We start from the raw sequence: 14,886 nt of genomic DNA, 5'->3' as shown, positions 1-14,886 counted from the left end.
TTTTCTGTAAACTTTTTTTATTAGTTTTATTGAGCTTTATTATATCATCAAAATCATATTCTGAGTGTAGAAAACCAGCTACAATCTCAGAGTCTTGCTCACATGAGGCATTCTTAAAAATCTGTGTTAGTGGTTAAAAAAAAACATTCAAATGTTGAACAGTCAATGTCTCTTCAATATCAATGTCCTTCAACCTGTGACAGACCAGCTTATTGTTTTTTAAACGGGCTCCTTACTTTCGTTTAACTTTGTTAAGGCGCTGCTGTTGTTCTCTGCGTCGGTTAAGAATCTTGGTGCTGATGCGGAGTTTGCGCATTCGCATTGCTCGGATCCGTACCTGATCATCCTTGGGAATGTTCCTACCGCTTGCCAGGATGTGTTTTAGGCGTTCCTGTGATGTCTTGGTGAGGGTGAAGTCACAGATGGTTGCGTGGGGCTCTGACCCTACAGTGCAGCGGCGGATGCGGGGGAAGTAGCCTTCTGCCCACACTGTTATCTTGTACTCACCTGGGTTCAGCAAACGCCAGTAATCACCATCTAGAGCTACAAACATGTGAATAATTAAATGTATTATATCCTGTATTGAAAAAGTTTTTTTTAAAGAGGACCTATTAAGCCCTTTTATAAAGTCTTGATTTTGTTTTTGGGGTCTACTAGAATCTGTTTTCACGCACCTTACCATAACCGCAAGTTCAAAACACTGGCTGTGTCCGAAAATAAGCTAGCTACCATGCTGCCTTATCAGGCACATTTCTGAGGCAGCGTAATGGTTTAATGGTTTGAACTACACCAAAATAGAGAGAGGTTTGGTGATAACTAACAAATATTTAAGTACTACGATAGTAATTTCTTGCACGAAATGACCACAGAAGTGGTCAAAATCGTACGTTTACACACAAACTGACCAACAACCGCAACTTTCGGTTGCCATCTTTTTTTTTTTAGCTGAACTGTCACATAATGGAAAGCACAGGATTGTGAGATATCGAATGATACATCTATGCTGGCTTCAAAAAAATTCAGATTATGGTATCTCAGGAGACAGGAGGTGAACTATCATTGGATTCGGAAGTGCCTTGATGCCTTCTTTCCTTGGAATGCATTCTCCGAAGGCAGCAACTCGACTTTGTTGTCTTGGTTTTTGTTGCATATGTCTTGGGTGGGAATTATTTAAATTATGAATATTGTGGCGTGTACGTTCCCAGAAAAAAACTTAGAACCAAACTAAGCATTTCAAAAATAGTGCTTAGTGAAATTGCGAATAACTCACATTTGAGTAGACTTTGTGCTTTAATTTACAGACCCTTTTCATGCTCAAACAGCAACAATACACTGAAGAAAATTGCAAATATAAAAAGGCATAATAGGTCCTCTTTAATGTAGTTTTTTTGGGCAAAAGTATTTTAGAGGTATACCAGATCTTATGTCATGGTCCAGTCCATCCACCTTAATGATAGCATTAGCAATGCCAGCTTTAGTGTCCTTATCCCTGATGATGCCCTTTATACCTCTGTGCACCTGCAGAAGAGTGAAAGACCAGATGAAAATGGAAAAGGGTAGGATCCATTAGAATCTCATAGGATCATGTTTCCATACAGGAAGTACTGACCTGCTCCATGTACAGCAGGAGAGACTCTTTGTTGTTCTCCCACTCGATAGGAAGCTCACTGGCATGTGGGAACTTATCACAGGACAGTTCTACAGTTATTTCGAAACAATTCGTGTGGAGATAACTAAAGTCATTCATGCCTATAAAGCAAAAATAAAATATAAGAAAAAGAATATATGACATTGAATCTCATCAGTACATAAAGCCTTTTATATAATAAGCATGTATATATATATATAATAAAATATATTATACATTCCTGAACAAAATCTTAAGACCAGGGGATTCATTGCAAATTTTACACATTTCGCACTAGTGGATCATAACCGGGTTGTAAGCACTGATTCAAAATGCCAAAAGAAGAAACAGGAGCAAGAGACAAAAAACAGAGAGTAGGCAATTTATTGAAAACTGCATTTAAACTGAAACAGGCCGTTCATCAGCTGATCAAAAGTTTAAGACCATAGCCCAAAAATAAACGCACAACAGTACTAAAAGTGTCAAAAACGGACTCAGTAGTGAGTAGCCCCACCGTTCTTGTTGATCACTTCAAAAACTTGTTTCGGCATGCTTGATGCGACTGTTTCCAGGAAGCTGGTGGGAACGTTGCTCCATGTGGTAAAGATGGCTTCATGAAGGGCATCCACGGTCTGGAACTGATGTCCATTTTTGTAAACTTCCCTTGCCATCCATCCCCAAATGTTCTCAATGAGATTTAGATCAGGGGAACACGCAGGATGGTCCAAAAGAGCAACATTATTCTCCTGGAAGAAGTCCTTCGTCAGGCGGGCTTTGTGAATTGCAGCGTTGTCTTGTTGAAAGACCCAGTCATTACCGCACAGACGGGGGTAACGGGGGTAATCCCTCGGTCAAGAGGGATGCCCGCTGCAACAGATCCACGTAGCCAGTCGCCGTTTGACGCCCCTGCACAACCTGAAGCTCCATTTTCCCATTGAAGGAAAAAGCACCCCAGATCATGATGGAGCCTCCTCCACTGTGCCGCGTAAAAAACATCTCAGGTGGGATCTCCTTGTCATGCCAGTAAACTAAAATAAAAATTTCTTCCACTTTTCAATGTCCCAAGTTTGGTGCTCCTTTGCAAATTCTAAACGGGCAAGTTTTTGTCGTGGGAGGAGACGTGGCCTTTATAGACGTTTTTTTGTTCTTGAAGCCCTTCTCTAGCAGATGACGTCTTATGGTTATTGGGCTGCAGTCAGCATCAGTGAGGGCCTTAATTTGGGTTGAGGATCGACCTGTGTCTTCACGGACAACCCGTCGGATCCTGCGGCTCAGTGCAGCTGAAATCTTTTTGGGTTTACCACTTCACTTTTTTGTCCCATAACTCTCAGGATTTTTTAAGAAATGTAAAATGACTGTCTTACTGCGTCCAACCTCAGCAGCGATGGCGCGTTCAAAGAGAGAAAGCCTTTTTGCCTTTGCCATCAGGAGATCTTGACAGTATGTCTGCTTGAAGGACAATGCCATGAAAGCCATATTTTTGTGCAGATTTGACCTTTTTAAAGGCTATGGTCTTTAAACTTTAAACTTAAACTTTTGATCAGCTGATGAACGGCCTGTTTCAGTTTAAATGCAGTTTTCAATAAATTGCCTACTCTCTGTTTTTTGTCTCTTGCTCCTGTTTCTTCTTTTGGCATTTTGAATCGCCACTTACAACCCGGTTATGATCCACTAGTGCCACTATGATCCAAATGTGTAAAACTTGCAATGAATCCCCTGGTTTTAAGATTTTGATCAGGAGTGTATATTATATATATATATATATATATATATATATATATATATATAAATAAATAACATTTATTTAAATTAATATAATATATTTATAATCTTATTTTATTCTACATGCTCCTGAATATTCTACAAGACTTTCACTGTGAGGACCTCTATTTGAGTTATGTGTCATCTCTTAAAACTGAATTTTAGAAAGTACCCTGTTTCAAATGAGTAAAGTTACAGAAATGGCCAGAAAGTCTTTGATGTTTACTTACTCCCTGGCACAGTGTGCCAGTCTGCTCCATTGATGATGTTGTTGTGCTGCAGGAAGTCTTCTGAATGACAGATCCTCCGATCTGGGTTTGCCATCACCAGATTGGTCGAGGCATAGACGGTAGCCAACCAACGGAAGAAATCGTTGTCTGCGGTGGGTGTGTCCTGGTGAGGGATCCAGTCCCGTGTGCAGTCGAAAGGGTAAGTGACCACCAGCTCTCCCCCGTGCAGATTAGCACTTAGTACAAAAGGTATATCTTGCATCCAGCTGATTACAGCACGTGTCTCCGGGGCCACCTTTGACATGAATAGACATGAACATGTGCAAATATTTAATAATATACACTAGCAGTCAAAAGTTTGGAATAATTATGATTTTTTAAATGTTTTTAAAGAAGTCTATTACACTCATTTCATTTATTTGGACAATTAAAGTAAAAACAGTAATAATGTGAAATACTTAAAGAACTGTTTTTTTATTTTAATATAAAAATCATTCTAATTGATTTGAAGCTCAAGAAACATTTCTTATTATTATCAGTGTTGAAAACAGCTGAAAACATGCAACAATGTGATATACTAAATTTAAAATTTTTGGAATAAATCAAGTTAAAAAAAAAAAGTATGAATGATTTTATTTAGCAAGGATGCATTAAACTGATCAAAAAAGACAGTATAGACAATTAGACATTTATAAGATTACAAAAGAGTTCTGTTACAAATAAACACCATTACTTTCACCGTTACATTACTTGATACATTTTTTTATTTTTAAGCATACAGGACTTCTTTAAAACATTGTTTAAAGTTTATTCTAAACATCTGGTAGTGTATATACAAATACAGTTATAGTATATATAACATGTAGCCTACTAAAGACAGTCTGAACTGGTATGGACACAACTGTTCTACCAAAATGTGGTTTAGACTGTAATTCAAGGGTCTGGGTCTAGTTTCTTCCCCTGTTGCCCCTCCCCCCAGGCAGAAAAGTTCATCTTTGCATAAAATAATAATAATAAATATAGCTGCAAGCAGCCATTATCGGGGCCAAGCGCAAAGAAGAAGACAAGACATGCCAGCATGGCTGGAAGTCTCAAGCCAACTGCAACAATGAGCCATTAAGGACCTATTAAGTTGATTTTAGGCAAAATAGCAGTCAAATTTTAAATACAGTCAATAATAATGGTTTAATGGTTTATCACTTTCGACCAATAGGTGTCACTGTTACGAAACTGATGTGGTTTAGTCAGATTGAGATGACAATGACACATGCAAAGTTTGGTGTCAATATGTCAAAGCATTGCAGAGATACAGCCTCAAGAGTAATTTTTGCATCATGGCTCAACTCTGTTGCAGTGGTATATGAAAACTGTTTTGTCTATCAATCCGAAATCCATAACTATTTGTCAGCATGGTCTGAAGACGATACGGATCAATTTTGGTGAAAATCGGACAAACGGTCTAGGATGAGTTTGAAAAAGTAGGTTTTTAACAAATAACAAGACGGAGGACAGATAGGTTTGCAAAATATGGCACAATTGGTATCCATGTTCTCGGCATGAGCCATTGACTGTATTATGACCAGTTTCATTACAATGGGTTAATTTAATCAAAAGTTATTCGCATTTCTGTACATTTTATTACAACTTTTGACCACAAGGTGGCGCTACCCCGAAACTTTTTGAGTATCTTCAGGAAATGGAGCGGAAGACACATACCGAGTTTTGTAACGATACGCTAATGCATTCTTAAATTATAGCATTAGCATTTTAAACCATAATACTGCATTGAAGTCAATGGGAATTTCATGTTTTGTTTTATTATAGCGCCACCAAGAGGCACAATCCCACCAATTTTTTTATGTGTCCTCATAGTGAGCCCATACATATGTGTGTCAAGTTTGGTGAAAATATCTCATTTTGTTTTGGAGTTATAGACATTTATATGAAAAAACACGTAAAAAAGGACTGACACCTGACTTTGATTGGATTTTACTACCCCTTACTATCAATATTTTGAGATTTGGGCATTAGCGTATAGCTATCGACCTATGTTTCCGAACTTCTGAGGCTGGTTTCGTCTCGATCGGACTAGCGGTTTCGAAGATATCAGCAAATGTTTTTTAAGCACTAAATTACAACTCTGCGCAAACCATATGCCGAAACCTGGCAAGTCTGGTATCGTTGGAGTCGGCAAGGATTCAGGAGACCAAAAAACACACTCCCATCAAAATATGTCAACCACACCCAAAGTTATAAGCGTTTGAAAAAAAAAATTCTCCACTAGGTGGCGCTGTTTCGAAACTTCTCAGGCTACTTCAGGGCATCGTGGTGATGACCCATACCAAGTTTCATAACAATCTGTTCATGCGTTCATAAAATACAGCATTTTTGCACATAATTCAAAATGGCCGACATCCAAAATGGCCGACATGGTAAAATTGGATATCAGTCGACTCGGCATGACGCCCTGAATCTAATGAGACCAATTTTATGATTTTTGGATAAACGGTTCAGAAGTTATAAGCCAAAATAGGCATTTTTCGTATCTCCGGACAGGTAGGTGGCGCTGCGCCGAAACGCTGCATGTTGCTTCAAGTCATGCTTGTGATGACATGTACCAAGGTTGGTTTGAATACGATAAAGCGTTGCGGAGATATAGCCTTTAGTGTGTTTTTGCAACCTCCACGTAAAATTTGTTTGTGCGTTTATTGGAAACGATTGGACGAATCAACTTGAATTCCATAACTTTTTGTCAACATGCTCTGAAGATGATCTGTTTCAATTTTCGTGAAAATCGGAGCAACGGCCTAGGAGGAGTTCGAAAAAGTAGGTTTTTCAGAAAATTCAAAATGGCGGGAAAATTTGCATACCGGAAAATGACATCATAGGGTGAAATCGAATCGGCTTGAGCCAAGGAATCCGATGAAAAAAGAATTTTGTTTCTAGCCCTTAGGGGTCAAAAGTTATAAGCATAAATATGAGTGAAACTTTGGACAGGTGGTGGCGCTAGAGGGATTGAGTTAGAGGCACCAAATTTGCTATAGTGACAGCTCAGACTGGCCTCTATGAGTGTGCCAAATTTCACAACTTTTTACCATACGGTTCTATGGGCTGCCAGAGACTCCTATGGCGGAAGAAGAAGAAGAAGAAGCAGAATAATAATAGGAACACTAACGATTTCAATAGGTGCCTCCGCACCTTCGGTGCTTGGCCCCTAATAATAATCTCATAATCCACAGAAAATATGATAGTTGTGTGTCCTTTTACATTTCTTCATATTTGAGTCTCCCTCTCTCATCTTTCATGATGAGGTGTAAATGTAATTTCTAATCTGTGTATGGCGGCATGTTTTCCTATTGGAGGCCCAGCACAGGGAGTTTCAGCTGAGAGGAAGTGCTCACATTCTTCACAGATCTGCTTGACCTTGAGTCCTCTGTGCACAACATGTCCTCCTCTGTAAGGCAAAGACTAAACGTCTATTCAAAGGTTTGATGTCACCATCAAATCCAAACTGATAGTTCTTGTTTTTATTGAATATTGAGGTTCTTATTATAAACAATTTATCCACATCTTAATTTTTTTTTATTCATGTGCTTTCCGAATCTTTAACCAAAATATCTTCTCCTCCCTTTTGCAGAGACATCTCTTCTCTTCTCTGATGATGTGTTTACAGGCGGGAGGAGGCCGGACAAACTGTCAGTCACATGACATCACAGCGATAGCAAACCACATCCATCTAACAACCAGATCAATTCCCCATGGACAAAATCATGTCCCGTCCTACATTTGAGCTTGTTCGAGAAGTTTTACTTGGATATAAATCACAGAAATGAAAAAAAGTCATGGAGACTTTAATAAATTTGACCCTTAAATCCGAGAATTCTTTGCCTCCAAATAAAACAAACATTATGAGGAGACAACCTCTGAAATAGCTCTGCTGTTTTTTTAGATAAATGGATTACATTGCTTATCTAAAAAATGATCAACTGAAGAATAACATGACATCTAGGGGCTGGGGAAGGGCCAACTGGCTGCACAATTTTTTGTTGTTGTTTCGGAGTAGTGAACAGTACCCAACATTTTTATAAGTAGGCGCCACATATTATAAGCTTGTACCAAGAGAGCATAACAATGCTTATGTATACATACCAATGCTTCGGTTGAGGTGTAGTACTCTGGCATGGGAATGTAGTGGTTGCTCACTCTCCTCTTGTCCGTGGCCAACTCCTGAGCGTCCCACATGATGTTGTTGAGGTCAGGGAAGTTATGGTTCATGTCAATGCCCTCAAAGCTGTAGCGTCCAAGAGCCCAGCCAGCGAGTTCTGAGCCCTGTTGAAACAAACACATGCACAAGTTCAAATACAAGACAGTCGGTGATCACACTATAGTGAACTAGTTCTGTGTGATTGCAAATTGAATGCACAATCATAATTATCTAAAAACTTCCTATCCAAAAACCTAACTATAACTTTTACATTAAAAAAACTAATATTTATGCACACACAAATAAGGCAAATGCTATTTAAAATTAAAATTTGCAGTATTTGCTGTGTAAATACTAGTTAGATGCTATTTGCAGTAAGTGTAAGTATTTTTAGTGTAATAGTAGGAGAACCTCAGTGTATTGTAGTACATTATAAACAGTATGCAGTAAAAATATATTCAGTGAATATGATTATATTTATTAAAATCACAAATGTACGCCAGCTTTTTGGGACATGACCCCTACACCCCTAACCCTACCGATTAAACACTTTATTCCCACTATTAAAATAACTGCAAGGTACTTTTTGTCTCACTTTTCAAATACTTTTTACATTTTTATTTAAAATAAATGCCTCTCTGAGCTGATATGCAACAAGGAAAGGCAGAGAAACGAGTTTGTAAAAAGGCAAATTCGAACTTGATTCGTTTGAGTTAAAATCTAACTTTTCACACCACTGTTACCTAGTTCTGGCATGAAACTCTAAATGGCACAGGCTGATAGGTCTTTACCTTTAAAGTGTAGTGACCACATCATTATCTACATAGCACAGCTGATTGGTTGCTGTCACATCAGCGGACAATAAGCTGCGGCTCAACATACAAACAAATACCGGTAGTGTTGCTGTTAACTGTCTGCAGCTTCACCTTCCCCAGCTCACCCTGTATTATAATAATTCATTAATAAGTTGTTACATTTATATAGAGCATTTCAGGGCACTCAAAGCACTTTACATGGAAGGGGGAATCTTCTCAACCACCACCAATGTGCAGCATCACCTGGATGCCAGAATGCCCACCACACACCAACAGCTACCTAGTTTTCCCATTTGGTCTCCCATCCAGGTACGGACTAGGCTCAACCTAGTCAGTGGGCTACAGGGTGATATGGCTGCTGGCATATGTATATATCTGCTATGAGGGTTAATTCGTGTATATTACATGTGCAGCAGCATATCTTACATTCTCAAAGCAATGTCTGTGAATGTATTGGCAGTAGAAAGTCTCTTGTTACTTGCTCAGTAGAAACAGCTAGTAGAAAGTACTTGCCCTGCAGCAGCAGCAGTATAGTGGATCTATTCAGCCAAGACCAAATACAGTAACATTGCCATATCCATTACCATGCCAATCTCTATTAACATACCAATCTCTCTGAAAGTTGTCATAACAGAACTATTGTTTCTTTTGTATTTTTTCTGGCTCAACCAGCCAGTGGGCAAAGTTAGTGTAAATAGCCTCTGCCATCAAGACAGGCTTTTTGTACATTGCATAAATAGATCCTCTGTCAAAATAAAGTTTATTTTTGCTCTGATGCCATAGAAGAATAACGCTTTCAGTGAACTTCTTAAAATAACCTTTTTTTCTTCTTAGTTTGAAGAAGATTTTAACAATCTAAAGAACCTTTTTGTGAAAAGAAAAATAATCACAAAATAATCTTTTGTTTAATGGAAGTTTCCATGGATGTTAAAGGTTCTTTGTGAAAGATATATGCCAGTAAAGAACCTTTATTTTCATCAGTGTTTCTGTTTTGGCTCACCTTCTCATAGGCGGTTTCATATCCGTCTGGGTTCATAGATGGCAACAGATGGATGCGTATGTCCTTTACCAGCTGTATGACACGCTGATTGCCTCGGTTGTATTCACGGCAGATGTACTGCATAAGATTTAGCAAGAGCTCCCGGCCCAAAACTTCATTCCCATGCATCCCGGCAACATAGCGAAACTCTGGTTCTCCTATATGCAAACAGTAAAAAATCATAAACGGTAAAATCTGTACAGTGTGGAACAGGAATTTATTTAAAATTACAGATTTACACCATGAAACAGTGCACAAGAAAAAATAAGGTCAAGATTAAGGACAAAGGTTCTTTATCCCCAGGAGTTGTATAATGAAAAAAAAAATTAATATGGAAAAATGTTTACCCTTATAGGGAGATTAAAGAAGACAAATTGCTGACAATGTTTCTTTGGCAAAAGCTTAACAGCATCTGATCAATGATGGAATGTTTATTCTGGCCAAATGACTAATGAAAAGCAGATGTGTGACAACAATGTGTTATGCAAAGGTATGATAAATTAGCAAAATAAAGTCTAAAAGCAAAGAGAACATATTTTTCTATCTGTGTTAAGAAAATTAAAAAAGGGCATAATCAATGAATTCTCTGATGACTTCTTCTTATTGCACCAGAATATATATATATATGTGTGTGTGTGTAGTCTATTAGATTCAGAGATCTGAATAACAAGCAACAGAGTCTTAAAGTGAACACTTACCCAGCTCATGTTTTCCTGGGTTATCAGATATTTCCATAACATAAAGCTTCAGTCCAGTGTAGCTCCTCCCAATAGTGTAGATCCGTGTGATATTTGGACACTCGTCATTCACAGACTTCATTAACTAGAGGGAGAGTAATTGGTGTCAGTTCACAGTTACATGAATAAGCAGGAAGAATACAAAGGTCTAAAATCACTCTAACCTTCCTCATCTCATTGTAATTATGGTGTCTGAAATCAAGGTCATCTGTGGATCCGCTCTCAGTTTCAGAAAACTGTGGGCTGTCAGGATCTACACATACAGACAAATTTAGTCAAACTGCATTTTTAACTGAGTGACTATTATGTATTGACCCAAATATTTCAATGTACAGTCATGTAATATTAAACCTGGAACTGGGCAACCCAGCACTTCAGCCCGGAGGCAAATGGTGCCATTGCTAAACCAGGTCTGTGGGTTAATGCGAATGTACTGGGCCAATGAGGGCTCAGGAAACAGAGCCAAAACCGGCGTCTCCAAATCTTCATTCCCTACAAACACCTGCACAGAAATTCTAAGATCAGGAGAGACAATATAGTACACATATAGAAAATATACACACTATACGCTTTAAAGATTTACATGCTCCTCTACTCTGACAAACTTCTTAGCCATGACTTACAGGGAACTCTTCAGGGAAGCTTCATGGTGCAGATTTGACAAAGGTTAGCAGTACTAATAAAACTCATAAACTTACGGCCTCCTCTGATCCATTCATGCAGGGCTGCCAGACTGATGAGTCATTACTGAACTGCACCTTATACGTGTGGACCCAGTTAGAGCTACACACACACAAATAAAGACTTTTGGTAAGACAAATATAATGAAAAAAGGTTTCATTTGCAAACATCCTGTAAAAGTTGAACCTTGTGAAAAAGAAGTACACTTTAGCTTACCGGTACTTTCGGAAAGAATATTATTATTATGGAAATGAGTGTAAGCTGAATGCAATGTTTTCAGACACTTTGTTGCAATGTTGTATTATACAATGAGACACACAATGACCTCCAGATAGAGTTTCTGCCCTGGAGGATGACACCAGTAAAGAGTGTCAGTCTGAGAGCATCCAACTGCAACCACTGTTCCTGATCCTCTTCACCAGCACACCACGCTCCGCCATACTCATCATCATCATCCATTCCAGACTACAAGCACACATAGGCAAATTCATAACATGCTACATTAAATCTACCTTCAAACTCTTATTAAACAAACACACACAGTGGGCTGACCTGTATATTAAGACGTCCTCTGTGAGGACCGAACCCGATGCTCAAATACGAGGAAGACTCCAACTGATCATCAGAGACTTTCAGAGACTCCAAACCCAGTGGTGGACAATCTAATAGAGATTGAGACACACAAATGTTAAGCTGATGAACAATTACTTATTAAGCAAAAGAGGAGCCTAGAATGTTTGAATGAGTGATAATGGACGTAGGTCAACGGTTAACTGTGCATGTGAACCTCACTCCCCTGTCCCCAAAAGGACCGCTAGCAACTGACACTAGTGGCAATGGTCTTTAATATCCTTGTAAGGTCCCCTGCCTCCCTCACAGGAGAACCCGGTTCGAATCTTGCTTGGAGCAGGTCGAGTAGGACCGGTTACATTTGGTGCCATGGCCCAGATGTGAGTGAGGTTTAGTGTAGTGTAATGGACGTATAGTAAGAGCTGTGTGTGTAAACCTTATTTCCCTAAGCTCAAGAGGTGCGCTAGTGACTCATGTGACTGACTGGCTGCGGTATTTAGAGTCCTTGTTAACTAGCCCGCCTCCTACACCAAAGGCCGCGGTTAGAATCCTGATCAGAGTGGTTTGAGTAGACCAGTTACATTTGGTGCCATGACCCAATGGGAGTGAGGTTTATGGGAAGGTAAATGTAACGGACGTAGGCCAGTAAGAGCTGTGTGTGTAAACCTCACTCATCTGGCTCAAGAGCCGTGCTAGCAGCTGTTAGCATGCCCACCTCTCACACTAGAGACTCAAGTCAAGTAGGACCAGTTGCATTTGGTGCCGTGACCCGGATGGGAGTGAGATTTAGGGGGTGAGTATAACTGACATAGGCCTGAAATAGCTGTGAGTGTAAACCTTACTCCCCTTATCTCAGGAGGCGCACTAGCGGTTTCCTTAAAAATAACCTATGAATCTAAACCTTATTCCACTGTAAAGAACATTTTGTGCAGTGAAAGGATTCTCTGGATGATCTTCATGGCACCGTCAATGCCAATTAAGAACCTTTTTTTAAAGTTAAGGCAACACTTGCTCTCTCTTCTCCAAAGGGTTTCATTTGGTGCACTTTTGAAATGAGCTCAAGAACTGAAGGAATACAGGAATGCTGAGTAAACAACTATCACACTGATTCATTATTGTTGCTTAAAACAGTCTGGTGAATCAGCATCATGTTTGCTGCTTCAGCATTCCTGTATTCCCACCAGTTCTTGAACTAATATCAGACTGATTTCAAACAGAGAAGAGACCAGATAACATCATGGCTGTATATTGTAGAATAGAAAAAAAAAACACATTACACATTTTGGCACATTGTAACACTTTGCAAAACGTTAAGCACTGCGCATAATGAATATCATTAAATTAATAAGTGTGCTTAATAAGTAATATAGGGTTGAATTCAGGTTGATTGGGACACTTTTTCCAAGTCATCTCAATAGATGGCAAAAAAAAATTCACCCTACTAATAGTATGTGCTGAATAAACACTAGTGACTATTGGAATAAGTAGGCTATACAATAAATAGTGAATCAATATATGAAAATATAGTGACCATATTTATAACCTGTTGGACATTTTAAAGGCATAATTTACCCCAAAATTAAAATCTGTCATAACTAACTCACTCATATCCATAACAACATCATATGTCATAACAACATCACTCCAATCCGGTATGACTTTCGTTCTGCTGTGCAACATAAATTAAAAAATATGTTGAAGAATGTTGGTAACCATAGTTTTGAATACCATTGACTTCCATTGCATGGAAAATAAAATTAAATAAAAATTACAAATTTTTCTTTAAAAGAAGAAAAAAAGTGAACGAAATGTTGGTGAGTAGGCTAAATGTCAGTGTCAGTTTTAATTTTTAAAACTTAAAAATGCAATCACTTTAACATAAACAAATTGTTATATTAAGGGGATCTACAGAAAAAAAGCTAAATTTACTTCAACTCTCAGATTGATCATAACTCGCCTGCTTTTACTCCATGGGTCTCTTTGTTCATCTGTTCTCCATCTTCACTGGTATTCCTCTGTGGTTGAGTGTGGTCTTCAGCGGGTTTTGCTGTCTCTAAACTTTTAGTAACATTTCCAGCCAGATTAAGTATTGACTTTAAATCGTTAGATTCAGAATTAGTAACATTACTGACAGACTGATTTTCAGATGAAAGACAGTGGTGTGTAACGCAAAGTATTATTGCAGCACAAATGTGTACGCTTTGCATAAGCATTTTTTCTCCAATAACCTATATTCGTGTCCAAGACTCCAAGCAGAATTTAAAAGTCAGATATTGGACGAACGCTTCGTAACATAATACCGGTTGCCGCCACTACCGTATATTGTAGAATAGATGCCGCACGAACCGTGGTCGTGTTTATAAGCGAAGTTTTAACTCTATACACTACAGCCTGTCATATTTGATACACGAATTTCTAAGGCTTCTAAATTATAAATTATATGCCCTTTGGTTGACATAGAATATATTATTACTATAGGCCAATTAATAGCTATTTTAGTAGCCTAATTAGGCTAAAAAATAACTAGGCTACGTAAGAATATTTTTGAATAGTAAGAGCTATTTATTTATTTTAGAAAAATCATGCTAGAATGTATGTCACATATAATACAACAGGCTTTTTATCATCATTGTTTTGCATTGCATTCAATGTTTTGCCACCACAAGCCAGAGCTTTTATCATAAAACATTGAAATATCACTTATGATGATTATTGAGAGTGAAAGTCTCTGAAAGTGTACTGGAAGTGTAAGTTTATGTATTCTTTTCATATGTCATATGGCTTTACAGGGTTGACAGAGAAGTCTCTTTATTTTCATGTTTGTGAGGTGTTAAATGACTACATGAAGCGACATGTCACATTATTTCTGCTGTTTCATCTCTTGTTTGGCATGTTAAACACTATGCAAATACTTTTTGGCAACAGCTGGTTTTGCAGTTATTGGTATCAGGTTTTTGCTTAACCACCACTTTTCTTGAAAGTGTAGGCCTACATTATCAGTAAAACAGCAAATTTGGTTAAAAAATAAGAAGTAGTTTAATAAATTAATTAAAGGCTATATTAAATAACTCCCAGTGATATTTTAGGACAGACTTTAACAGTCTTATTCAGATGTAGCCTATGTTTTTTATTTTGACATGACAACATACATACATACATAGGCCAACATACTTAACACACACAACACACACACACACACACACACACACACACACACACACA

The 14,886-nt window shown here is 38.3% G+C and overlaps 1 protein-coding gene across 1 annotated transcript; it reads right to left on the bottom strand.

The window, feature by feature from the left end:
* Nucleotides 1-13,947, bottom strand: cpxm1a (carboxypeptidase X (M14 family), member 1a). The gene is made up of 13 exons (XM_067421759.1): nt 13,622-13,947; nt 11,647-11,756; nt 11,420-11,559; nt 11,112-11,196; nt 10,765-10,915; nt 10,578-10,666; nt 10,375-10,498; nt 9,638-9,834; nt 7,768-7,947; nt 3,619-3,913; nt 1,610-1,749; nt 1,416-1,518; nt 1-543 (listed from the first exon to the last, which is right to left on the bottom strand). The coding sequence occupies exons 1-13, from the start codon at nt 13,875-13,877 to the stop codon at nt 233-235; spliced, it is 2,181 nt and encodes a 726-aa protein (XP_067277860.1). The 5' UTR covers nt 13,878-13,947; the 3' UTR covers nt 1-232.
* Nucleotides 13,948-14,886: the final 939 nt, after the last annotated feature.

Source organism: Pseudorasbora parva, chromosome 17 (genome assembly GCF_024679245.1).
Source record: "Pseudorasbora parva isolate DD20220531a chromosome 17, ASM2467924v1, whole genome shotgun sequence".
In the NCBI taxonomy this organism is placed as follows: Eukaryota; Metazoa; Chordata; class Actinopteri; order Cypriniformes; family Gobionidae; genus Pseudorasbora; species Pseudorasbora parva.
The sequence above is the reverse complement of the archived record's forward strand: the minus strand, read 5'-3'. Positions and strand labels throughout refer to the sequence as shown.